Source organism: Panulirus ornatus, chromosome 1, assembly GCF_036320965.1.
Source record: "Panulirus ornatus isolate Po-2019 chromosome 1, ASM3632096v1, whole genome shotgun sequence".
Taxonomy (NCBI): domain Eukaryota; kingdom Metazoa; phylum Arthropoda; class Malacostraca; order Decapoda; family Palinuridae; genus Panulirus; species Panulirus ornatus.
In genome coordinates, this window is record NC_092224.1 from 12,261,475 (window position 1) to 12,287,457 (window position 25,983).

At 43.4% G+C, this 25,983-nt stretch overlaps 2 protein-coding genes across 2 annotated transcripts in view; both read left to right on the top strand.

Moving 5' to 3' along the window:
- The window catches only part of LOC139756402 (uncharacterized), a 39,116-nt gene extending 22,320 nt beyond the window's left edge, over positions 1 to 16,796 (top strand). The window contains exon 4 of the mRNA XM_071675863.1: positions 14,176 to 16,796. Coding sequence (XP_071531964.1) covers positions 14,176 to 14,935 — 760 coding nt within the window. The 3' untranslated portion in view covers positions 14,936 to 16,796. The remainder of the gene's footprint in view (positions 1 to 14,175) is intronic.
- fab1 (fab1 kinase) overlaps positions 1 to 25,983 on the top strand; it is a 1,098,541-nt gene that overhangs the window by 56,291 nt on the left and 1,016,267 nt on the right. The gene's annotated exons all lie outside the window — the stretch shown is intronic.

A 25,983-nucleotide genomic window follows, 5' to 3' on the forward strand; every position in this document is an offset into this window, starting at 1 on the left:
CATGTATATATTTATGTTTATATGAGAGAGAAACGGTCACAAGATCGATCCTTGTAGCACTCCACTTGTTACGTCTAACCATTCTGAGGCTTGACCATTAATCACGACCCTGTTTACGGCCAGTCAACTAGTTTCCTAACCACCGAAATACTAACCCATTAATGCCATGAGACTTGAGTTTGTATAGTAACCTTTAATTGCGGAACTTTATCGAAAGCTTTTTGAAAAACAAGGTAGATAACATCATCTGCTTTACTTTCGTCATAGACGTTGATTATATCATAAAATAAGTCATGTAGATTTGCCAAACATGAGCCATTTCGCTGAAAACCAGATTAAGAATTGTTTGTTAAGTGGTGGTCCTCTAAATGGTGTTCAGTTCTATCTCGAATGATGGTTTCCGTAAGTTTTCCAACTGTAGACGTTAAGCTAATGAACGATGATTTCCATGCAGTGACTTATTATCTTTTTTGAATATCGATGTTACATTGGCGAATTTCCATTCTTCTGAGATTTTTTCTTAGCAAGTGACTTCCTGAAAAGGGCAGACAAGGGCTTAACTGTCTCATTTTCGCCTCTTTCATTGAGCTCTGACATAGCTCATCAGGGCCTGCCGTTTTCTTCATTTTCATCATATTCATTGTTAATTGTATGTCTTTAGTTTTTGTAAATGTTTTGCAGAAAGTTCTCCTCTCGTATAAATGAAAGTAGATGCGGGACACGGGCTGTGTCTTCGATCATATATATAGATGCAAAAAAATTATTTAAGATTTTTGCTATGGCTTCGTTGTCTTGGACCAAGTCACCGTTTTCCGTAATCAATGGACCAGTTGGGTCGATAATGACTCGCTTGCTTCTAACATAACTGTAGAACTCCTTAGGGTTTCTTTTGCTATTTTCAGCAGTATTCACCTCATATCAACCTTTACATTGTCGTATAAGTGTCTTAGCTTCTCTGTGCAGATGTTGGTTATTGGTCTCTTTGAGACTCTTACGAGTTACTTTCTTAGACAACAGGAACATTTTAATTTTACTTTGACGTTCCACCACCTTGGCTTACTTTTAGAAATAGACCGTCGACTACGCATTGGCACGCATGATCCCTCTTCTGCTTTAAAAAGTTTTACTGAAGCTTTTCCAAGCTTCGTTAATGTCATTTCCAAGATTTGCCTGTCAAGAGCAATACGATCACTAAAATTTACTGGATTAAAATCGGTAATCTTTTCGCGACTGTCATGTTGACCAACGTTACATCGTGTTGAAATTGACCTCAAAAGTGATTTGTCGGTGATCACTTTTCTCCAGCTTAAGCATTATCAACGAAATCCTCATTTTTAGTTAAATCTAAATGTGGAATATTCTCGTTGCCAGAAAGCTTCTCGAATAATTGTATTAGAGCACTATCAAGCGTAATTAGGCAGAGTCTACACCAGGAGCCACTGGAAAGGGATTCTCCCCATTTAGTTATGTTAAAATCCTCTGCTATGATAGAATCTTGTTCATCACAGATTTCAACTATCTCATCATAAATTCTCTCGTCTACCTGGTGTCTGTGCGTGGGGCCTATAATAAAGAGAATACCACGGGATTTGGATAGGCTTTAACCAAGAGCAAGACACCACCACCTACTTTGTTCCCTATATCCCTATTCAACAGAGTACCCTGGGATTGCGTATTCAGTGAAGAAATCTCTGTTGTTGACATCTAACCAAGATACAAAAATGGCGTCAGCATGAAATGTTTTTAGATGAGACTGAGACATATTTCGTCGGGTACTTTCGGAGGGGATGGGTCTACTCTACATGGTATGCTTTCTTATCGTTTTCGGAACTTTTCAGACCACATTCGTCGGTCAAATTGGTCTGTTGTTCAGTGCAACTTCCCGGGTTCCTTTCTTATAGGCAGGTGTGTCATTTGCCTCCCCTTATCCACATCTCTAGCATTTTGTCTTTCTCCAGCGATATCTTGAACAGTATTTGAGGAGGTATATCTGCTGTATGTGCACACATATTCAACTCATATGATGAAATTTCATCACGACCACGAGCCTTGTAAGGGATCAAGACATTTAAGCAATCTGCTAATATCTTTTCAACACATTTCAGTGCTTTCTAAAGCCTTCTCCCCATCTCATCTCAGGTGTAGAAGCTATAGATAGTGTCTTCCACAGCGAAAACACATTTGAGCTTGCTAATCAGTTCCTCACATGTATTATCATTCAAAATTCTTCCCTCTGAATTCTTTACCCTGATTAGCTGTGCTGTAGCTAATAGTTGTTCCTGATGAATTTAGGGAAACTTTGGATTTTCCTCTGCCTTGTCCACAATATTGTTTTCAACGATTCTATGTTCCTCATTTCTTATCCCACTATACTTGTTCCGTGTTCTCTTATACCTTGCCAGTGCTAGCTGGCTAGATTACCGTCTATATCTTTGTCACTGAACATCTCGAAGCTCCTTTGCTTTTTAACATTTTGTTCTGAGCCATATCCTGTTCTCTCTTGCCCTCTCTATGTATTTGAGGTTAGAGGTTCCCATGTTCCTACTCCTTCTATGTGAATTACTGATGTGATTTGTGGCTCTGTTTGTTAATGCCTTTGTGTGTGTGTGTGTGTGTGTGTGTGTGTGTGTGTGTGAGTGTGATTGTGTTCGTACTGTACAAGAGGAAGTTTTGCACTCGTAGAGCCCCATCTCTTAAACTCTCTACTAATGCATAAATTTCTTAACTTTTGTAAGGTATCTATATATACAGTCTATCACTCAGTTCCATTCATCCATATGTGCATGTGATTACACGATCACTTCTTTTGCCAAGAGGGAGGAGGATAATAACTCCCTCCACACATTTGTTACCTTAATAACCAGGAGTCTCCACCGCTGTCAGTGTTGTCTTCAGTTCCTCCATGTTTACTCGGCTTGTCCTAAGTGTCGAATACTTAGTTAATGTAAGACGTTTTTCCTGACAGTCTTCTTGTTACGTCCTCTTATGTTGTGGCTCCTTTGTGATTTCAGAGAGCTGGTAGGTCTAAGCCTCATCGTGGCCTCCACAGGATTTACGGGGGGGGTCACACTTAACGCTAGCTGCAGTGTTGCTGTCGCCTGTGTCACACTGGATGATGACCCCCGGTGTTGTTATAATAGTGTCACACTTGATGATGGCTCCGGTGTTATTACATTTTGTGTCACACTTCATGATGGCCCTAGTGTTATTACTACTAGTGTCACACTGGATGATAGCCTCAGTGTTATTACTTCTTGTGTCACACTTGATAATGGCCGTAGTGTTATTACTTCTTGTGTCACACTAGATAATGGCCGTAGTGTTATTACTTCTTGTGTCACACTAGATAATGGCCGTAGTGTTATTACTTCTTGTGTCACACTTTATGATGGCCGCAGTGTTATTATTTCTATTGTCATACTTGATGATAGTCCAAGTGTCCCGTGTCATAATGAGACTTAGTCCATCTTCCTGCTAATCGTGTCACACGTGGTAAGTGTTGCACTGCTTACATTACGGGTGCCACACCTGACAGTGCTACACACCACAGCTGGACGTCATACCTCCATGTTTGTGACAAGAATCAGAGAGCCGTAAGACTCCTTCCGTATGACGTAACTATATTACATCAAGCGTGAGAACTTTCGCTTGCCTGTTTTTACTGACTGACTGACTCTTTCAACCTTTGTATCCACAAGATTTATATTTTACGACCCATGAATATATTACATTGTCTGACAGGTTCATTTCTTTCACGTCATTAGGACCGATTCCATCATACGTCATAAACACACACACACACACACACACACACACACACACACACACACACATAGTTTATTCATATCATAGTTGCTCTGGCGATGGGCTTATGTATAATTGGGGTCTATGTACTGTTGGGAATAGATCTGTTTCCGAGTTTGTGCTGCCAGAAACTGTATTGTGGAGAGTATTATGATGAAAGATGTTCCACAAGCCATTACACCAGTAATTTTTGTTACCTCCAAAATGTAGTCAGTTTCTTTCTTCCCAGCGTTGTTGTCTACCTGTATGTTTTGTTGGTTTTGGAGGATAAGTAGGTGACGTCTTACCTCCCACCAGCTTCATGTCGATTGGTGTCTCTAGTGATTACCGTACACTGCGGACAAGCCAAATGACTTCTCTACCGCCTCCCTGAAACGGTATCTTCCATTTGAAACTGACCAACACCCTGTCCATACCGGCCGCCACTCTGTTCTTTCCTTCCCACAAAGCGTGCATTAGCAGCCGCTACCTTCCTGCTCTCACTCGTCTGTGGTCTGCTAAACACTGAGCTACGGGCAGTGTGTGGTGCTGAGTGGCCGCTGAGCCGAGGCTGTGGTGACACTGGTGCCCCTCCTTGACTACCAGCCTCGGTGTGTCCACACGAGCTTCATCTTCACGTCGTTGTTGCGACTCAAGACTCACCAGGCATTAGCCTAGCACGGGCCCTTGTCTTTAACTGGCCCGTTTACCGCTTTCGCCTCTCTGTGGATGCTCTGGTTTATGCCCTAGACAGGGGAGGTATCCCATAAGCATCATGATCATTGTCCCCATGACGGTGGTTCTCGTTGCTTGTGACATGTGCCTCGCACTGCGGCTCACCTTGTGTGTTGTGCTTGAACTAGGGAGTATATGGTGGGCGCTGGTCTTTATTATGGGTAAGATAATTTTTCCAAAGTAAGAGACGGTGATGTAGTCCATTTTCGCCCACGTCCCTCTATATATCTCCTGTGGGTGTGGAGCTCAGAGACCATTTCTGATCTAGGTTGGAATATTGATGGTATGACAGACGCAGAATAGGATACAGGAAGAGTTCATTTGCTCCCATCCCCTCGCTGCTCTTCAGTATTGCCACTACTTTTGTACCATGAATAAGGCTGCATGAACTATTGGAATTAGTGCTTGTGTGCATGCATGCCTGATGAGGTAATGCATTATATGAGACGACTATCAGGAGGCGAGTACAAGTCTGGACAAAGGCAGGGTGAGTTATGGGTTATGCGTGGTGGTTGTGACTGTGGGCGGGCGTGCCTGGACCATTATGGCTGCCTCAGCCGCCCGTGACGCCCTGCTGCCGGATCTGGTCGGCTCAAGGTTACATTGTGGAGACGCTGCACCAGGCAGCCTCCCCTGTGCCAGCCCCTCTCACGCTAGAGCTGTGAAGCGCATTGTGGACGATAACGTCCACAGATGTTCACAGGATAAAGAAAAATGGTAATAGTGAGCGAATGCAGAGTGAATAATAATAATAGCGAGTGAATGCAGAACAAATAGACATAGATGAATGCAGAACAAATGATAACAAAGAGTGAATGCAGAACAAATAATGATAAAGAGCGAATATAGAACATATTCTTTATCAGAAAATGCAAAGGAGTTGACATCTTCATGGTTGAGTCTACTACACAGACTACTGTGATGACTTCATAGACAAGAGGCCCAGTGTATAACAAGTGTAACGAGACAGCCTCGATGGTCCAGTGGTAACAACTAGAGATCAGTTCAGCGTCGGGATAGTCGTTACAGAGGTGTCTAACCCTTCACTAGATTGCCATTGTCGACGCATTCTATCAATTTACTCATCACTGTTCCGGCTCATGAGACGATCCCGGGCCTCCAGATAACAGATTACTGTATTCCACTCACACACACACACACACACACACACACACACACACACACGTCATTGTATGTAGCACATGAAACCTTGTTTAGGTTCGGTAGATAACTCGTATATGGTTATGGAAGTCGTCCTGTAGCGTGTTGTGGGGAGATGCTGATGTAACAAAGACATGCCATATTACGATTACACGCCGGTCGTTACACGCTCACCAGGACGCATCAACTGTTCATTGGCCAAATTGGTCGTTACAGGTCATCTGGTTGTAACAAGCCAGGTGATCATCAGATGGTCGACACAATCCTTTCGGTCTGCCGTGATGATTTTGACTCTGTTCTACAGATTTCTGTAGACAGTCGCTCTAGTGAGTTGTCTGCCTGATTCTTGCGCCAGAAGACCTGAATCTGTAGTACGCGTCTGGCTGATGCTTCCCATAGTTTTGGTGTGGAGACTAACCACACGAGGGCTGACCATTGTCATAACCTCCTTATTTCCATGTACAGAGAAATTGTGGAATAATTTTGTTCCATGTTTCTTTCACTCTTCCTAGAACAGTTTCCTTCTTAGAGCCGGAATTACGTGTATCTGAGGAAGCCAAATGAATCCCTGCGGTACCTTTTCATACTCATTATCTTACCTTTTGTACCTGAGATGGCCATGATTGAAGAATTCTTTGGCCCATGCCATGTCGGCTGCTATATACAATGAAAAATTGTGATAAGTTGTTACGTGCCAGCAGGTCGTCACAACGTATTACTTCGTTGGTTGTCAAGGCAGCAAGACGTCCCAGCAGGTCGTCAAAAGGCAGCAGGTCGTCCCAGCAGGTTGTCAATAGGCAGCAGGTCGTCAAAAGGCAGCAAGTCGTCATAAGGCAGCAGTTCGTCACAAACCATCTGGTCGTCAAGAGTCTGTCAAACAGTTAAAAGAACGAAAATTATAGATGGAGGCCAGTCTGTTCAGGAACAAGTAAGCCTGGTAGTGTTCCATCATCGCGTGGCTGGCAGCACAGAGCCAAACAATAACCAGATGATGATCGGCACGACACGATAGCCAGTTCCAGGTAGAAGTGTAACCATAGTTCCAACTGTAGGTTATAACGAACTGACGTTAGTTTGGCTCTGACGTTATTGGTAACACCACATCTCTGTAAAGCCAAGATCACTTGGTAAGCAGTAATACTTACCAGACGTAATACATTATCAGAAGTGTGTGAGAATCTCTGAAAAAGGCTCTACAGTTTTGGACACACCTGTTGACGAATACCACAAATGAAAATAGACATTATTGATATGAGGAGATACGTGTGAACACACCGATGGCACCATGCATTAGACATCGTCGTATATCCAGTGTGGTGAACTTGATTTACTATTTCTTGCAGGTTACCCACTCAGGTCCAGCAGTGATCAAATGATGTAAGAACTTAGTTTCAACCAATTGTGATGATGTTACGTAATCATCTGATGACAACGCATATGGTAGTCTCTATTTCACTACCCACGGACCTACTTCACACAAGAGGATGACCGACGAACAGCCTAACACAGGCCAAGAACTAAACCAAGAAATCCGTAGGCCATTTAACCGTGAAGCTTTATAACTAATGGTCGTGCGCGATTAGATCACATCTTGACACCGGTGGGAATGCACTCCGATGAGTCTATGACACAGTGTGTCCCAGGGTAAGCAAGTTTGTTGAGAGTAACTGTCTCATCGCGGGTCATAGGTGGCGAAAGGCACCATTCCCAGGTGGATGAACCTCATAAACTGGCTTTGGGACTGTTCAGCATTACAGATGGCAGTGTCTGACTGCACGAAAGTAGTTGAAATGATTAAAGGATAAGATAAGCAGCCACGGAAATGTAAAACCCATGTTTCATGATGCTTTTGAATGTAGACAACCAAGAAATGCGTTCTCCTCAGCTGTCTGCTCCTCCAGTATCTTATGTGGTAGGGCAAAGAGACTGATGCTTGTCCTGAGCTCACCTTGTAATACACAAAGTGTAATGAGGAACCAGTAGCCATCGCTGGACAGGTGGTTACCACATTGCAAGCCAGGTAGACTACCCAAACTCTCTGGCGGTTAGAAAGTAGCCGTTCGTCACAGACCAGGAAGAGGAAAGAGATTTGCTAATCGTGATAATTGCCTCGTCAAACCAAATATGAATCATTTATTTGTCACTATCTAGTGGTTGTAACACACCCAATGATTGTTGCAGACCAGAAGTCGATACAAACTAGACTTGTTGCACAGGAGTGAGATAAGCACCTTATCACAAACCAGCAGGTTGCTGCAGGTCAACACGCCGTCACAAGCCAACAGGTCGTCAAGAGTGAGCTGGCCATCACAAGCAACAAACATAACAAGTCATCTCGCAGGCTTGTTGGCAGCACAAGCGTCGCGAGCCACATGGTCGTCACGACCCTGATAATTGTTGCATACCAATGATAATTTATTGTACTGGAAATCAAGTTTGGACCAAGATTTACGAATATTTTCGTCAGCATCTACATGAGGCGGGAACTGTACACTGCATTAGTAAGTCTGGCAGACGCTTGCCTTACATTCCGGAAATATCAGGACTGAGGGTTCTCCAGGCCAGGGAGTAGTTACCTCCGTGGTCAAGTCACGATGAAGAAACTCCCGCGTGCTGTTCTCCTCTCTAACCCCGGGTCCCCGTAGCAATTACTGGCCGGCTATTGGTTCTTTTATTGCCACTTATCGAACAGGTTGCCCGCTGACTGGTTGACGGTTAAGTTCCGGTATGTGAATGTGTATATGCACAAGGATGTGGACTCAGGCATGAATATGTCGGGAGCGTGCGGGCGTATGATTAAGTGAACGAATGACACCAAGCACACACACACATACACACACACACACACACACACACACACACACACACACACATTTAGATATGAAAAGAATGCGCATACTCACATACATTCGTACACAGATCTACACAGTCTGACACATACCTTTGAAGAGTTTTGTGGACAAGTCAGACGACGACCCATAAGTTTTCACGTAGGTTCATCAAGAGTAACTCATCGGTCAGAGAGCAGCCATTGAGGCTAAGGATCTCGGAGGAAAGAATTATTGAAGATGAGGATATATGAAAGAACTCAAGTGTTTCACAGTGGAGGCCAATACTGCCCCAGCGCTGGCAGAGTGAGAGGAAGTCTTTGAAGGTATAGAATGATAAGGCTATCAACACCACATGATCTATGTAAGGTCCGTGGTCCTGATGAAGTCTCCCTGTATTTACTAAGGGAGTGTTTGGAGGCACTGGATAGGCTGGATCTGTAGAGGAAGCTGTAGATCCAGAGATGTGGAAGGGAGCAAATGTCATTCATGCATTTAAGAACACTGATTGGGAAATAACGCTGAAGTACAGGCCAGTCCCACTATCAAGTGTGATTCTGTAAAACGATGGAAAAGATGACCAGAAAGCAAATGGATGGCTGATCGCAAAGGAGAAACTTCTTAACCAAAAGACAACATAGATTCGAGAGGCTTCTAACACTAGGCTTCTATGACATGACAGGATCATCTTCGTATTAGGTTAAGGAGATAAGTGGGTAGACTGTGAATTCATGGACGACAAGAAAGCTCTCAGTACTATATCACATTGGAGCAACTAATGCTACAGGCAGGGATAAGGAGCAGACTCCTTCACTGGAGAGACTTCTTTTGTGGTAAAGAACAAAGAGCGTTGGAAGAGGATCCTCGAAATTGGACTGGTGTCACAAGCTGTGTGCCGCAGGACTTGCTCTGGGCTCACTCTTAACCTTGGTACACGTGTGTAAGTGACTTGCCGAATGGATTAGTCTCTTACCCAGACACGTTGACGGATGATGCTAGTGTCATGAGAGAAATATGGAATGACGACAATTGCTTCATTTAGAATGGGTGACTTGAATAAACTGCAGATCGCCTCAGAGTTAAGTTCAAGATGATACTGATGGGACGCTGAAAAAATGCCTAGATGTGATTATCATCTAGCTGAAAATTCTCTCTCTCTCTCTCTCTCTCTCTCTCTCTCTCTCTCTCTCTCTCTCTCTCTCTCTCTCTCTCTCTCTAAGTTTGTGTGTGTGTGTGTGTGTGTGTGTGTGTGCGACTTAAAGGTCGATATTTTGTCTAACCTGTCAACAGCGTTGTACATTAGAATTGTGAGAGCGGCAAGGCAAACTGTCTGCTGGGAAAGATGAGAATGAATCACAATTAAGTATTCAAATGAGAAAATGTTAAGTAACTCTTCATAACATATACGAAGACCGGATTCTGCCTCTCTCAAGTCTGGTCACCGCACGTGAAAGAAACATAAAAGGTCTGACTAAAGTTTTCAGAGAACAGATAAAATGGATTCAAAATTAAGAGCTGAGCTACGAGGACAGGCTGAGAAGTTCAAAGCTGTTCACCGTGGAGGAAAGAAATTGGAGTGGAGACTAAATCACAGCCTTCAGGTTTATCAGTCAATTAGACGATTTTGATTCCTCTACACTGAACACACTGACGAGATACAATACCAGCGTAATCAGAAGGCAAGACAAAGAGCTAGGCAAGATGCCTCTTAGCAAGAATATAAAGTAGTTCTGATATAAGTATTGAATGATGGAATACACAAAGCAAGAAGACGGTGAATGTAGGCAATTTACAAAGGCTTGAAAGTCTACTTGATGGTCTAGAAAGTTTTGGGGATGAGGATGATCCAAGGGTAGAAGAACAGTTTCCCCGCACTTCATGAATGGGCAGGTGTGTCTGTATACGCAAATAGGAGTAAAGACATAATACTTGTACAACGTAACACAGAAATAGTATTCACACACACACACACACACCGTAGACTCACCTCTGACGTCCAGCCCTGTGTTTTAAGTTTAGTAAAGCAGTCTTAACCAGCCCTGGCCACCGCCACCTGCTACCTTACAGTAGTCGTTGCGTTCACGGCCGCAACATGCACCACACACAGCAGTTGTTACCTGCCACATGCGCTACGGGACGGCACTGGAGGTCAATTATCCCTCGTGGAATTTTGTCTGGTCGTATTGAAATTGGAAAGCTCACTGATCATGCTTAGTTTTAATCATATCTCCAGTCTAGTGTAACAAAATACATGATTTAGCTTACATTTGGTGTGTCATGATTTTCATATTTTTATTTTCATTACTATTGTTATTATCATTATTAATATTATGATTATCATTATTATCATTAATATGTTATTCCTATTATTATCATTATTATCATTATTACTATCATTATCATTATTATTATTATTATTATTATCATTATTTGTTATTATCTTTGTTATTATTATTATTATTATTATTATTATTATTATTATTATTATTATTATATATATTATTTATTATGCTTTGTCGCTGTCTCCCGCGTTTGCGAGGTAGCGCAAGGAAACAGACGAAAGAAATGGCCCAACCCACCCCCATACACATGTATATACATACGTCCAAACACGCAAATATACATACCTACACAGCTTTCCATGGTTTACCCCAGACGCTTCACATGCCTTGATTCAATCCACTGACAGCACGTCAACCCCGGTATACCACATCGATCCAATTCACTCTATTCCTTGCCCTCCTTTCACCCTCCTGCATGTTCAGGCCCCGATCACACAAAATCTTTTTCACTCCATCTTTCCACCTCCAATTTGGTCTCCCTCTTCTCCTCGTTCCCTCCACCTCCGACACATATATCCTCTTGGTCAATCTTTCCTCACTCATTCTCTCCATGTGCCCAAACCATTTCAAAACACCCTCTTCTGCTGTCTCAACCACGCTCTTTTTATTTCCACACATCTCTCTTACCCTTACGTTACTTACTCGATCAAACCACCTCACACCACACATTGTCCTCAAACATCTCATTTCCAGCACATCCATCCTCCTGCGCACAACTCTATCCATAGCCCACGCCTCGCAACCATACAACATTGTTGGAACCACTATTCCTTCAAACATACCCATTTTTGCTTTCCGAGATAATGTTCTCGACTTCCACACATTCTTCAAGGCCCCCAGAATTTTCGCCCCCTCCCCCACCCTATGATCCACTTCCGCTTCCATGGTTCCATCCGCTGCCAGATCCACTCCCAGATATCTAAAACACTTCACTTCCTTCAGTTTTTCTCCATTCAAACTCACCTCCCAATTGACTTGACCCTCAACCCTACTGTACCTAATAACCTTGCTCTTATTCACATTTACTCTTAACTTTCTTCTTCCACACACTTTACCAAACTCAGTCACCAGCTTCTGCAGTTTCTCACATGAATCAGCCACCAGCGCTGTATCATCAGCGAACAACAACTGACTCACTTCCCAAGCTCTCTCATCCCCAACAGACCTCATACTTGCCCCTCTTTCCAAAACTCTTGCATTTACCTCCCTAACAACCCCATCCATAAACAAATTAAACAACCATGGAGACATCACACACCCCTGCCGCAAACCTACATTCACTGAGAACCAATCACTTTCCTCTCTTCCTACACGTACACATGCCTTACATCCTCGATAAAAACTTTTCACTGCTTCTAACAACTTTCCTCCCACACCATATATTCTTAATACCTTCCACAGAGCATCTCTATCAGCTCTATCATATGCCTTCTCCAGATCCATAAATGCTACATACAAATCCATTTGCTTTTCTAAGTATTTCTCACATACATTCTTCAAAGCAAACACCTGATCCACACATCCTCTACCACTTCTGAAACCACATTGCTCTTTCCCAATCTGATGCTCTGTACATGCCTTCACCCTCTCAATCAATACCCTCCCATATAATTTACCAGGAATACTCAACAAACTTATACCTCTGTAATTTGAGCACTCACTCTTATCCCCTTTGCCTTTGTACAATGGCACTATGCACGCATTCCGCCAATCCTCAGGCACCTCACCATGAGTCATACATACATTAAATAACCTTACCAACCAGTCAACAATACAGTCACCCCCTTTTTTAATACATTATACATTATAGCTGTTATTATTATCATTATTATTGATATCATTGTTATCATCATTATTATTATTATCATATTTATTATCATTGATATTATTACGATCATCATTATTACTATTATCATCATGTTTATGCACAGTTCCTTTACCTACCGTAGCAACAGGAATAAACGAACAACGCACTCATATGCAGACTTACGTTCTCTACTTATTGCATATAATGTACTGAAACCATGACCCACAGCCAAACCCCATAAACTGCTCAGTGCTCTACCTTGACTACCTCATATGCAACTCCTTATCAGCACGTCGCCCCCCGTATACCACGTTAATTCAGTTCATATCATCCAATTCACGCCTCTCGCTCTCCTTAACGTTCATCCCAGTACTCCTACAACTCTTTCACTTCATCCTTCCATCTCCTTTTCGGTCTCCCCTTCCCTGTTTTTCCATCTACTTCTAACGTTGCAAATCTCTTAGGCAGTCTGTCTACGCTCATCCTCTCCATTTGTCCGAACCATTCCGGCACACCTTGTCAGCTGTTTCAGCGAGACTGCTGTGTCTACCTCACTTCTCTCTTACCTTACAATGTGATTTCTTCCACGGTCAACCATTTTCAAAGCACATATTGTCTCCAGACATTTCATTTCTAATATTTCTATCCTCTTCCTTTTTCTCACTCTTTTCTTTTGCGTTCATGACCTAAGGTTCGCATCCATACTACAAGATAGAGATTACTATACCTTCAGACATAACTATCTTAGTCCTTACTGCCAGTAACCTCTTCTTATAGTGAAAGAAGTCTTGATGTGACGGGGCCTGAACATGGAACAATGTGTGGTGATATATGTAGTGACGGGAGAGGGTACATAATGTCAATGAACTGAGCCAAGTCATATGAAGCGGTTATTAGAAACCACAGAATTTGTCTTTGGGGCTTGGGTGTGGATGGTGGGTTTTGATTTTGGTGTATTATACGTGGTATAACAAGGATGTAAGCAAAGGAGGCCACAGTCTCATTTGTTTGTCTATTCCGCTGAAGTGGGAAACGGAGAACATGTATGGAAAACAGCGTCATGGTTGTCATGATTGCTACCACTAATATCATCAATTTATCATTGTACTTCGCCGTTTCCCGCATTATGAAGTAGCGTCAGGAACAGACGAAGAATGGCCTCATTCGTTCACATCCGCTCTCTAGCTGTCATGTATCCACTGCCAGGCACCACATACCTGACCGCATCATTTGCCCTGGTTTAGCCTAGTCACAGCACGTCACCCCCTGTATACCACATTGAAGAAAAAGTAATCGCTCTGTAAACTTTGCCTCTTAACAATATATTACCTAGCGTAGAGGAGCTGGGTACAGTAGGTTAACCCTTAACCTCCGATCTGGCCAAATGGTTTATTAGGTCGCGGGCGGCTGCCCTTTGACCATTGGTTTCTGCTATCCAGGGTGGAGGATTGGCTTATAGTGGTGGGGTCCTGCCTGGTGTGTCTTTGTCATCATGCATACTTTGTTTCTTGTGTTATAGGTCGAGGACACAGATCCTGAGCCAGCATGCGACGACGGACTGGGCTCAGGCTGGCCATAACTGGCTTCCAGCTGTAGATGCGGCCGAATTCTCCCACAACAAGTGGCAGGGGCAGTGGCACCGCTCTCGCCCGTTCTACCAGGAGCCACTCCCATACGATGCGGCGTCTCGGCCGACTCCGCCACACCGTGTTCCTCGCCCGGGACCAAGTCGACCAGAGGCCGGTCACTACCAACTCCGTCAGGACAGACCAGTGCCACCAGGTCTCCTTACCCAAGAGTCTCAGAACCATCATCATCATCTCACTCAGCAGCAGCCCACCGTGGTTCCCTACGTGTCCGCTGAGCACGTCGATCGTCGTCACTATTCCTCCTACGAGGACGACCAGCTGTACCACGACCAGCACTCTTATGAAGACGGCTATTACTCCGAAGATTACTATTACGAAGAACCATCCCAGGACTCTGACGCCAGCTTCATGAGGCACGTGCCCAACCCTCAGCACTACGTCACGACTCCAGGTCCTGAAGACGTCGACAGCTTCTACACTTACTACGCTCCACGACACACACCCTCCACCAGGAGGCCTCAGACTAGAACGACTCCGTCGACAGCGACCACAAGGAAAAGAGTCGTCACTACAACCCCCACTACCTCGCCTCCGACACGGCCTACCAGCAAGTATGTTGGGACGATTAGGTCACCTCAGTACAAAAGCAGTAGAGCTAGACCCACCCGGCCTACGACCACGCCTCACTAGATGTTGCCCACTCCGAGCACTGCTGCTAAATACTACTGTTGATATAGAAAGAAAACTATTATATCATATCTTCATTACTTGATTTCCACGAACATAAAATATCTTTTAAGAAGAGAATTCGTAGACATTATGCATTATCCTGTGAACAAGGATGATGTTCCTACGATATCATTCACTCTTTCGTTGCACCGAAGTAAGACTTTAACCCCTTTCGTAATGTGTGAGTAGTGATTTAAATGTTCTCCTATGATTCCCAGTCATGCTTGTGATCCCTGATGAAACCTGAAGTAATACTCGAATGAGGAGTGGCAAGACCTAGTGTGTCCAGGGTGTATAATTGTCCAGGGCGCTTTATGAGCACCATTGGTTGCTTTATGAGAGGAATGGGGACAGCAGTAGCACCTGGTGTGCTCTGTGACCATTTATAGCAGCAGCACCTGGCGTGTTCTGTGAATTTGTGTAGGAGTAACACCTGGTGTGGTGAGTATTTAGGAGCAACACTTGGTGTGTTCTGTGATCCCATGTAGAAGCAACACCTGTTGTGTTTTGTGAGAGTATTTAGCAGCAACACCTGTTGTGTTCAGTAAGTGTGTGTATCAGCAGCACCTGGTGTGTTCTGTGACCATGTGTAGTAACAGTACCAGTTGTGTTCTGTGACCAGGTGTAGCAGCAGTATCTAGTGTGTTCTGTGACCATGTGTAGCAACAGTACCAGTTGTGTTCTGTGACCATGTGTAGCAGCAACATCTAGTGTGTTGTTACCATATGTAGCAGCAGCATCTAGTGTGTTCTGTGACCATGTGTAGTAACAGTACCAGTTGTGTTGTGTGACCATGTGTAGTAGCAGCATCTAGTGTGTTCTGTGACCATGTGTAGTAAAAGTACCAGTTGTGGTCTGTGAGTGTGAGTAGTAGCAGCACATGGCGTGTTCTGTGACCATGTGTAGCAGAAACACGTGGGGTATTCTGTGACTGTGTATCAGCAACACCTGGTGGGTTCTGTGACTGTATGTAGTACCAACGCCTGGTGTGTTCTGTGAGCGTGTGTAGCAGCAACGCCCGGTGTGCCCTGTGAGTGTGTGTGTACCAACAGTACCGGGTGTGTTTTGTGAGTGTATGTAGCAACATCACCTCGTGTGTTGTGTGGCTATATCTAACAGCATTACCTGATATGATCTGTGAGAGTGTGTAGCAACAGCAACTGGTGTGTTCTGTTAGTGTGTGTAGCAGCTACACCTGGTGTGTTCTCTGACCCTCCGTAGTAGCAACGCTTGGTGTATTCTGTGAGCGTGTGTAGCAACAGTACTTGGTGTGTCTTGTGTGTGTGTGTAGCAACAGTACCTCGAGTGAAAAGTTGACTTTGGTGAGGTCGTATTATCGTCATTGGACGAAAAGGATTATAGTCACATCGTGAATATTCTTACCCTTTATATTTATGAATATATATATATATATATATATATATATATATATATATATATATATATATATATATATATATATATATATATATAGGTGTGTGTAACATTCGATATAATCGTGTTAGCTAATGCTCAATTATATCATTATATATTGTGTGAGTATCGTAATCTCTCATCTTAATTTGTAAGGAGTTATTTATTCAGGTTAGGAATATCTTTCCGCTACGTTCTACCGCAACTTATTACAGTTTATGTGGTTGTTACGGGATGTACCTTGACCTCAAATTGTCTGTTCATTATCTTTTATGTTGGCTGAGACGACACGGGCAGATAAAAGCTTGATTCAAGGCATCTCATTAAGGCTATATATATATATATATATATATATATATATATATATATATATATATATATATATATATATCCTTGCCTAATTCAGGTGCGCATACCAACAACCAATTCCTAGGGGAGGATGAACAGCTAGGATAACTGTAGACCGACTGCCGCAACCGGGAGTCAAACCTGTGCGCTCGACCCTAGGCGGCTCGTGAATAGGTCACGGTCCAGCAGCACTTGCCACTCCACCACGGAGGTCCCACAATAGGTTGTCCATAATGTATTCTTATGTAGAGGTTCCATGCGTTCTCACTCTCCCTCCTGGAGAAGTTCACAGGTGATGATGAGTCTCGTAGATTTGATGTGAGGAGTCTGTTTTCGTCTCGGGTCTTCAGTCTTATTGTAGCAAGGGGACCGGGGCGGTGGCGGGGAACCCCTCCTGTATCCAGGTGCCTTGATTTGCTGCAGGCGAGCGGGTGATCTTCTTGTGTGCTGGACCAGGGTGCTCAGCACCTGATCATGCTGGACCAGGATGCTCAGCATTTGAAGATTCAGCCTCATTTGATTGGGACACTATGTACGTGAGAGAAACAGAAAGGTCAGCGAATGAGCCCGTGACAACATCATGGTCAGCACTGAGCACGTGACAACATCATGGTCAGCACTGAGCCCGTGACAACATCATGGTCAGCACCTGCTCACATGACCACAGGATATCTGAGCGCGTGGCGACAATACAGTGCTCACCAACTGAGCACTTGGGTAAGATGGAACATTCAGCTTCTGCTCAGCACCTGACGTCGCCGTGGTCAGATCGTGAGAAGCTGACAGCAGTGTGGAGCATGGAAGGTCTCTCCAGAATTACCTTACGTTACTGGTACATTCAACTGTTTGCTTCGTCTATTTTGGATTACCTTCTCTCTTGGTCTCTCAGCATCGTTCATAAGCCATAGTGGCCACTCTGGCCTCCAAGTTGTTGTGAGTGCTTGCATTCCTATCTGTATTAATCGTAATGTTCTATATCAGTTTCAGTGATAACTGACAATAAACATTGTTGAAAAGAATGTTTTTCTTTTATCATTATTACATTATCATCACAGCTGTCCCTATTAGGGATCTCCAGCACCACCCAGTATTGTCTTTCTTGATATCGTAATTATATTAAGTAGACTTGATAATCGTCTGTTCGACATATCACAGTTCACAACACCCATGTCGGTAAGTACCTTACTCCTCAAACAAGAACTACTGCTAGCGTGGTTCATGTGTGACAGTAGAATGTTCCAGAGGATGAACAACAGTCATCCAGATTAAGTAAATAGACTCATCAGTAAAGGTGGCTGTCCATGTGCATGGGCGTATGTGGAACAGGGGTTAATACGACTGCTCACTAAATTAGTTCATCCTTCGCTAGTTCACAAAGGGTCGAGTGCTGGGCGTCGGTGTGCACGTTATGCGGAGGTAACAATACTGCAGGCACCAGCTAGTGATTTTATAACTATGTTCAAGGTTTCTGTCTTTTTCAACAGTAAACAACTTGAAGCTAACATTAGTATTTCATTAAATCTGATACCTAATTATTGCTCTAATAATTCATGAATAGTTCATTAATTGTTCGGCTTCTAATACATAAGAATTCAAGCACCAACAGACCCCTAGATACCTTCGAGGCTGTTTTGTGAACAGTGGAAGACATAAGAAACCCACAAATTAGTGTGGCAGGAGTGGAAAGGTATACAGAGTAAAACCTGCAAACTGTCAGTGTTACTCAGGAGGCGCAAACAGTATCAGTCGTGGACTTGGGTGAAATATTTATCAAGTCTGTTTTTGTACATATATATAGTACTGCTTTCAACCACTTTAATTGGTAAATCATTCTATATGTCAACGATCCTGTTGAAGAAAGATTACATCCCCTCACTGGAGGTAAAACGTTTGCCCACGAGTTTGTATCCGGTACTTCGAGTGAAAGCAGAGGAATCAAGTGATAGGCAACTTGTTAGATCAAGATTATCAAAGCCTTTGATAATTTTGAAGACCCGTATTAGATCACCTGTTACCCTCCTCATCTTCAAGTATAAGAGGATCTAGTTCAGTGTTACCTCTACAAGAATGACAATTCCCATTACTTGCTTCTGAAAAATACCAAGATGGACAACGAAATACCAAGATTCTTTAATTTCATATAAATGACATCCATATCACCAAATAAAGTACACACCTTACATTGACAAGATATTATTATAGAGAAAATTTGAGTTCATATTTCTTCATCACTGGGATCCTCGGCATCGCCTTGGTGCAGAGATGTCATGTTCCTCCTTTTCCTGTGGCCTTCCAAGTCCAGGTACCGCTTGTGGTACTGCCCATCTTCATCCTCTTTCATAAGTAATGCCCAGGGCTGCCACTGAGGGCAAGCTACCTCCTGTCGCACGTTATCTTGGTTTGCAAGGAGGCGATTGAATGCAGTGGACACATTGGAGTCAAAAATCATTTGTCTGCTTAGTACTGATTATGTTAAGCAGGGAGAACACCCTCTCAGGACATGAGACAGAGACAAAAGACTGACTTTGGGCTGATTGATGCCATCTTTAAGGGTTTGTAGTTTAAACCGGAAAGTTGTTGCTTTACCACTCATGCTTTTCCAGGATTCTTCAGCGTACGATAAATCCCTCCACTGATCCTCCAGTTTATCCAAGTCTTCTTTTACGAGTGTAAGAAATGGAAAGCCAGTATACTATGGACTCTATGTTCCTCTGAGGAGAAAGAGGTTCTTTGAATTCAGTGATTTGCAGCATGGAGAGGACACTGTTTACATCAAATGAAAATCTTATCATTTGTGAACACAATTCCACCAAGAACGCTGGACGGTCAAGGCGGAATCTTTTTCCCCAATCTCTCAAAGGTTCCTTTAAGAAGCATAGCCTCACATCTGCCATCAACATCAAGGTCACTAACTTTATTGTATGCAACAGCGGCATTTGGGTCAATGGCGGTTAGTTCTTTCCAGAGTGTTACTTCATCACGCAAAAGCATACCCAAAATACATCTGTATTCAGCCGAAATTGTAGAGCTTATTGCTGGTAGTCTAAGATGCTGCGATTGGGATTTTGGATTCATTTTGTCTACTGTAGATGGGACATAGTTCAGAAAAAGCAGCATATGCTTGGTTCCCGGGGTGGTCATAGTTCTGTGTATCTGGGCCGTCCCATCCATACTGTCTGTTTTGGTTTCTCCCTGAAAAAATAGCAGCGGTGAGTCTTGCAGGAGGGGCTGTTTGATCGGAACCGGAGATTTAGTCAATAGATTGGTAACCACACTGGCTTATTCTGTTGCTCGTCCTTTACCTTCTCTATATCGAAGACAAGATACTCTAAAGTAGGGTCACGTTGATTGACGTTGTATCTGCTACGACATCCTGCTTTCTTATAATATATTCTGTGGCCGGATTGAAATCTTGTATGGTTAATGACCACCTCCAAACCTTCGATTGCGGAGTAATTCTACCACTGGTATAAGATCAGCGTGCACGTGTATTGGGTAATAGATAACATTTTGAAGTGAATTGGTTTCCATACTACAGCTAATGCCTCTTTCTTTGCGATCTTAATTTCTTTCACTAACTAAGCGTAAGGATACCTAAGTCTATGGGCGTAAGTGTTCTGCCAGCTACCCCACTGAACATGCATCAGTTACCAAGAAAATGGCTGCTGAAAGTCAGGTAATACTACTATGGGTGCAGATATAAGGGCTTGCTTTTAGGTGTTCATGCTATTTTCCTATGTGCGTCTCCTCCGTGGAAAGGCACATCCTTCGTAAGTAAATCTGTGAGGAGACCGATCGTCATCAGTACTCCTTAGGACCGGGAATTATGATACTGCCTTTATCTTATTACAAACACATGAAACTCTCCCTTCGTCTACTACATGACCAAGATGATTTATTCTAGTGCTTAGGAATTTACAGATTGACAATCTGGTTTACCTTCTGTTGTTCCTTTAAGCCTGCAAAATCAATCGAGTTGGATCATACTTATTATGATAATACTATCTTGTCTTGAAACTTGAAAAAGTTATAGACGACGAGTGTAGTCCAAAAGGCATCTGTGTACATTCCCAGCGTCCCGTTGATGTACCACAGGCTGTCATCGGTTTGCGAGCTTCATCGAGGGGTAGTTGCATTAGCCAAATTTTGCAAGAAATCTGTTGATATAGGAAAGAAAACTAATTAGTTTTGATTACTTTATCTAATTGTCTGTAGTTCGTGATGGGTGTCTAGGTTCCATCCTTTATAGGGACTAAGATCAAAATGGCATTCCGAGCTGAGCTCTTGGGTCGAGTCAAACCCAGTTACAACATTGCCTTTACACAAGCGTCCGCTGCCAGCCGCAGGGAGTGTGGTAGGCGGTCGTCAGGGGCGTAACCTGCGTGTGTACCAGGTCGTGGTGGAATGGTATGGGAAGCATAATGCTTCCCTTTAATCATTCGCCATCTTAGGAGCGACGAAGTCTACCCTGTCAGTTCTACAGTAACGTCTTCTTTCGTTATGGGACGTAAGGGTTGTGCCCTCGAGAAGAATGTGTGGATTTGACTATATTTTGACAATTGTCCACCTCGTCTTTGCGAAATAGTCAAGTAGATCTGTCCCCTTTTATCAAGAGGACAGATCTAGCTGACTTTTTCATGACAATCTACGACCCAGGTAAAATGGTCACCTCACCGTCTCTCGATTCATGCAGTCGGCTTCAGGTAAACAAACACCCTTCCACTGTGACCCGAGTCTGGTTCTGTTAAACTGCGTAAAGGTCGTTGGTTCCATATCCATACAATAAAGAGAAGCTAGCCTTGCAACTGCACGTGTAAACCCACTTATATCACTAGTCAAGGCCACCTTGAATAACTAAGATTGACAACGATTATCAGCTAGTCTAGCTTCCCATTTTCTTATTTGATTTATTAAGCACGGTCATTGGTGGGTGTACACAACTGGAAGTGCCCGTTTTCTCTTAGGTTTTCTGGGGGTAACTCTATTAAAAAGTCTGACAACACACTTGTTGATAATTCATTGTGTAAGACAACATGGAAACGAAGTATCTTTGTATAGTTATCGTCTTGTCTTGCAATTTTCCATAACGGGGAAAGCTATTAAAAGGTCCCCCTGAAATTTTACTTGATCGAATGTGTAACATTCTACTTCCATAGTATTAGTGACAACTTGCAAGTTGAAAGCTACCTTCCCCAGTATTTTAGGAGGTTGCCCAGTAGCTTAAGGATCGTTACTAGTTTCACATTTACAAGTCTGCAGTACCTATTGGCAGACGACTAATGAATTACAACTAGATTAGATTAGAATGTGCGAAAAAAGCCTCCTCATACATTTTAAAAGACAATGTTGCACTTAATTTCAGTACTTTGTCATCTCTCCTTTGGGCTTGATTACCATCTGCAGACGTCTGGGCATGGAATTGGCAAGATTCTTGAAGTATTTTCGGTCCTTGTTTTGGATCCATAGGCTTTCGATGAGGCTAGGCACTGATTAATTGTTGTAGGAAGCATACGCCCGATAGTGCGTTCTGAGCGCCCAGTGCGCCTAGAAATTCCAATATACCCACTTTTTTTCCAGGCGAGAATTCGGACATCCTACTCCTTAGAAAGATAAGGGCCGATGACAGGTGGAGGAAAGGCAGCACCCAGAACAGAAATTCTCAAATGAAGTGGCAGAAAGGAAGAGTAAAGGAAAGATAATACTTCCCACAAGATAGTTTGAGGCACATTAAGGCGGTTTGCTGGAGCTCATACCGTTAGAAACACTAGTCTGTATGACCAGATATTCGATGATTTAACCCTGTGAGCATCATATGCTTTTCCTACAAAAAATCGTAGCCGTGTATTGCCTTTAAAAGCATAGAAGGGGTAGACAGTGCTTTTGCGGACACTAGTTTCGGTTCCAGTGTCTGCAAAGACTTTAGATGGTATCTTATTAACCTGTGCCCTGAAAAGGATTCCATCAGTACTACAAATGTCCAAAACTTGATTCACATTACTGTCTTTGTCATCTCTGAACACTAAATAGGGACGGATTTGCATGGCTTCTCTGTCGCTCATTGGTTCGTAAATCTTAGGTCGGCGATAACTGGGGGTGAGGAAGTACTTCCCTTGTCTGAGCGATAGGTTTGCATGATCGTGACTTCCGACAGGACTTGATGAGGGGAACGGTAGAGCCTGCTTCATGGTCCGTGCGTGATTGGTGTGAAACTGCAGGTGTCTGCAGTCCACTGTGTTGTCAGTATTGGTGCTCTGGAAGGAATATTTCTGAAGATGTTGGATAGTCGGGCTTGGAGGACCATTTGTGTGAGTTGTGGAGGTGGATAGAGTGATGTAACTAAAAATATATACGTAGATTCATAGTGTCCTACTTGCTTGTACTGATGACAGTGTGCAGTTGTGGGCCGGGTGAACGCTGTCATGGAGTGAATGTCTTGGGTAACCAGGAAAGAATACAGAAATGATTTAGGTGAATGACCATATGGAACATATACAGAAGGATCCATTAGTTTGGTTTTGCTCTTGTATTTTCATTATCACTGAATATGACGATTCTTAAATCCCACATGTTTACAGTTTGAACTGTAAGATTAGCATATTCACTTCCCAGCCTAAACTTCGTCACCTTTTACTTTTTCCCTAACTTCAGGAGGGGCTGCTTTCAGATCACAAGCTAGTAGAAGGAGCTGTACCATGGATTGCATTGAAAGTCGCTAGCCTCCCTCAACATCTAACAAAGCTGTGTCATGCAAGGCCTGTCTCAATCTCACTCCTGTATCATCAGCATCAGAAGTATAACAATAATCATGAAGATAAAATCTCTGCAGTCATTGCCACTGTGTCTACGCACTTGACACGTCTGAGATATTCAGTAAAGTAACATGTAAAGCTTTCCCAGTTAGTTATAGCTGTACAGCCTCTATATGATGAGCTGTTCTATCTTTATAATCAATCAGTTCCTTAGTCTTCATAATTTCATCTACATCAGTAGCGCCGTTGCCGTCCGTTGTGGCTAAGCTGTCTGGAATTGTAAACTATGCTTCTAAGTCTTTTTTATTCTTTAAATTGGATTGTGGTAGCGTCAGTGTGGGCCAGTCTAAGGGCAGTCACAGATGAAGATAGGTTTGCTTTAGTCACAGTAATATTCAAGTTATATCTAGGAAATATGGTTCTTAAATTGTATCTCATGAGCAAAAATTTTAAATGTCACACATCGCACAACCTTAAATACTGGTGTGGCAACGTGGACTCCTCGACCGCTGTGATCGCAGAAAGACGTGATGTCCTGGAAGATGCCAGCTGCTGGTGCTGGTCAGAGGTTACCCTCCATCCGGGGTTCATACGTCAGCGAACAAGGAATCTTAGGTGCGGCGAGATGACGTCGGGGATGACGACATTCTAAGGTGCGGCGAGATGACGTCGGGGATGACGACATTCTAAGGTGCGGCGAGATGACGTCGGGGATGACGACATTCTAAGGTGCGGCGAGATGACGTCGGGGATGACGACATTCTAAGGTGCGGCAAGATGGCGTCGGGGATGACGACATTCTAGGGTGCGGCAAGATGACGTCGGGGATGACGACATTCTTGGGTGCGGCGAGATGACGTCGGGGATGATGACATTCTAAGGTGCGGCGAGATGACGTCGGGGATGACGACATTCTTGGGTGCGGCAAGATGGCGTCGGGGATGACGACATTCTAAGATGCGGCAAGATGGCGGCTGGTGACACGTCAGTTAATGACGTTGCGGAGTCGGCCAGGATGGTGTGTGGTGACTCAGAGCAATAATTCTTGGCAGTTGGGGAAGTTATGACGTTATACCCGGGTGCATAAGGGCGCTAGCAGGAGTCCTGGTAATGGACACTGTTACTCGGAGGATCCCAGCAGCTTGATTGATTCTGTGTCCACATACTGTGTCCTGGAGTACGACACCCCACATGCCTAATTACGTACTCCAAATACTTTGAGAAGAAAACTGATCAAGTAAATTACATGGGAGCATCAGGCTTTAAAGGCAGTTTGACTGAACGGTATAAATACTTCTTGGTGTCTCTAACCAAACTCAGACTTGCAAGACGCATTAAAATTTTCTTAAAACACGAGCCTTTCTCGGACTTTAGACCTTTCCCATTATCTTTCTCATATCGTATATATATATATATATATATATATATATATATATATATATATATATATATATATATATATATATATTTATATATATATATATTGTAATACTTTGTTGCTGTCTCCCGCGTTAGCGAGGTAGCGCAAGGAAACAGACGAAAGAATGGCCCAACCCACCCACATACCAATGTATATATATACACACTCACTCACGCACATATACATGCCTATACATTCCAGCGTATACGTACATATACATACACAGACATATACATATATGCATATGTACATATTCATACTTGCTACCTTCATCCATTCTCGTCGCCACCCCGCCACACATGAAATGGCACTCTCCTCCACCCGCGCACGCGCGAGGTAGCGCTAGGAAAAGACAACAAAGGCCACATTCGTTCACACTCAGTCTCTAGCTGTCGAGTGTAATGCACAGAAACCACAGCTCCCTTCCACATCCAGCTCATATCCTTATCCCTCTGCCATCGTAACTATTGTAAGCACCCAGTCTCTGATCCTCTCATAAGGACAGCAGGACTGATTAAATGAAAAGTGGCTTGAGTCATTGCCTCGTGGCAACATGAACCCTCGTCTCCATGGTCCAGCAACTTGTATACAGCACTCAGACTTTGTAACATAAGTTAATGTTTAGCATCAGCAACACATGCAGCAGCATCAGAACCAGCTGGCAAACGCTACCTAGGGTCACTGTCTTCGTTCCATAAAGAGAGCAACAGGTTTACGGCTGCCACACTCGCTCCTGACAGTGTAACTCAGGAGTTCAACTTTGAGCATTGGAAACGAGTTGACACGCTGGTGTGCTCTTGATAATCTGTGCGGGCAGAAATTTTGCATTTGTTGAAGAACTGGACAGGAAGCAGAGCGCGCGTAGAACATGATGAGAGGATAAAGGAATTTAGCTGCTCCGAGATTTCAGTGGTATATCTCGATGAAACATTGTAGTGAGGCGAAACTGCAGAAGGAGAGTGGTCTGAGATCTTTCACCATCCTTCTTAACGTAGAAAAGGAGAGAGGTATATCATCATCTGCATCTGGAAAATCCTAAAAGGTGTGGTTCCCATATAACACCCTACTGGCGCGACTGG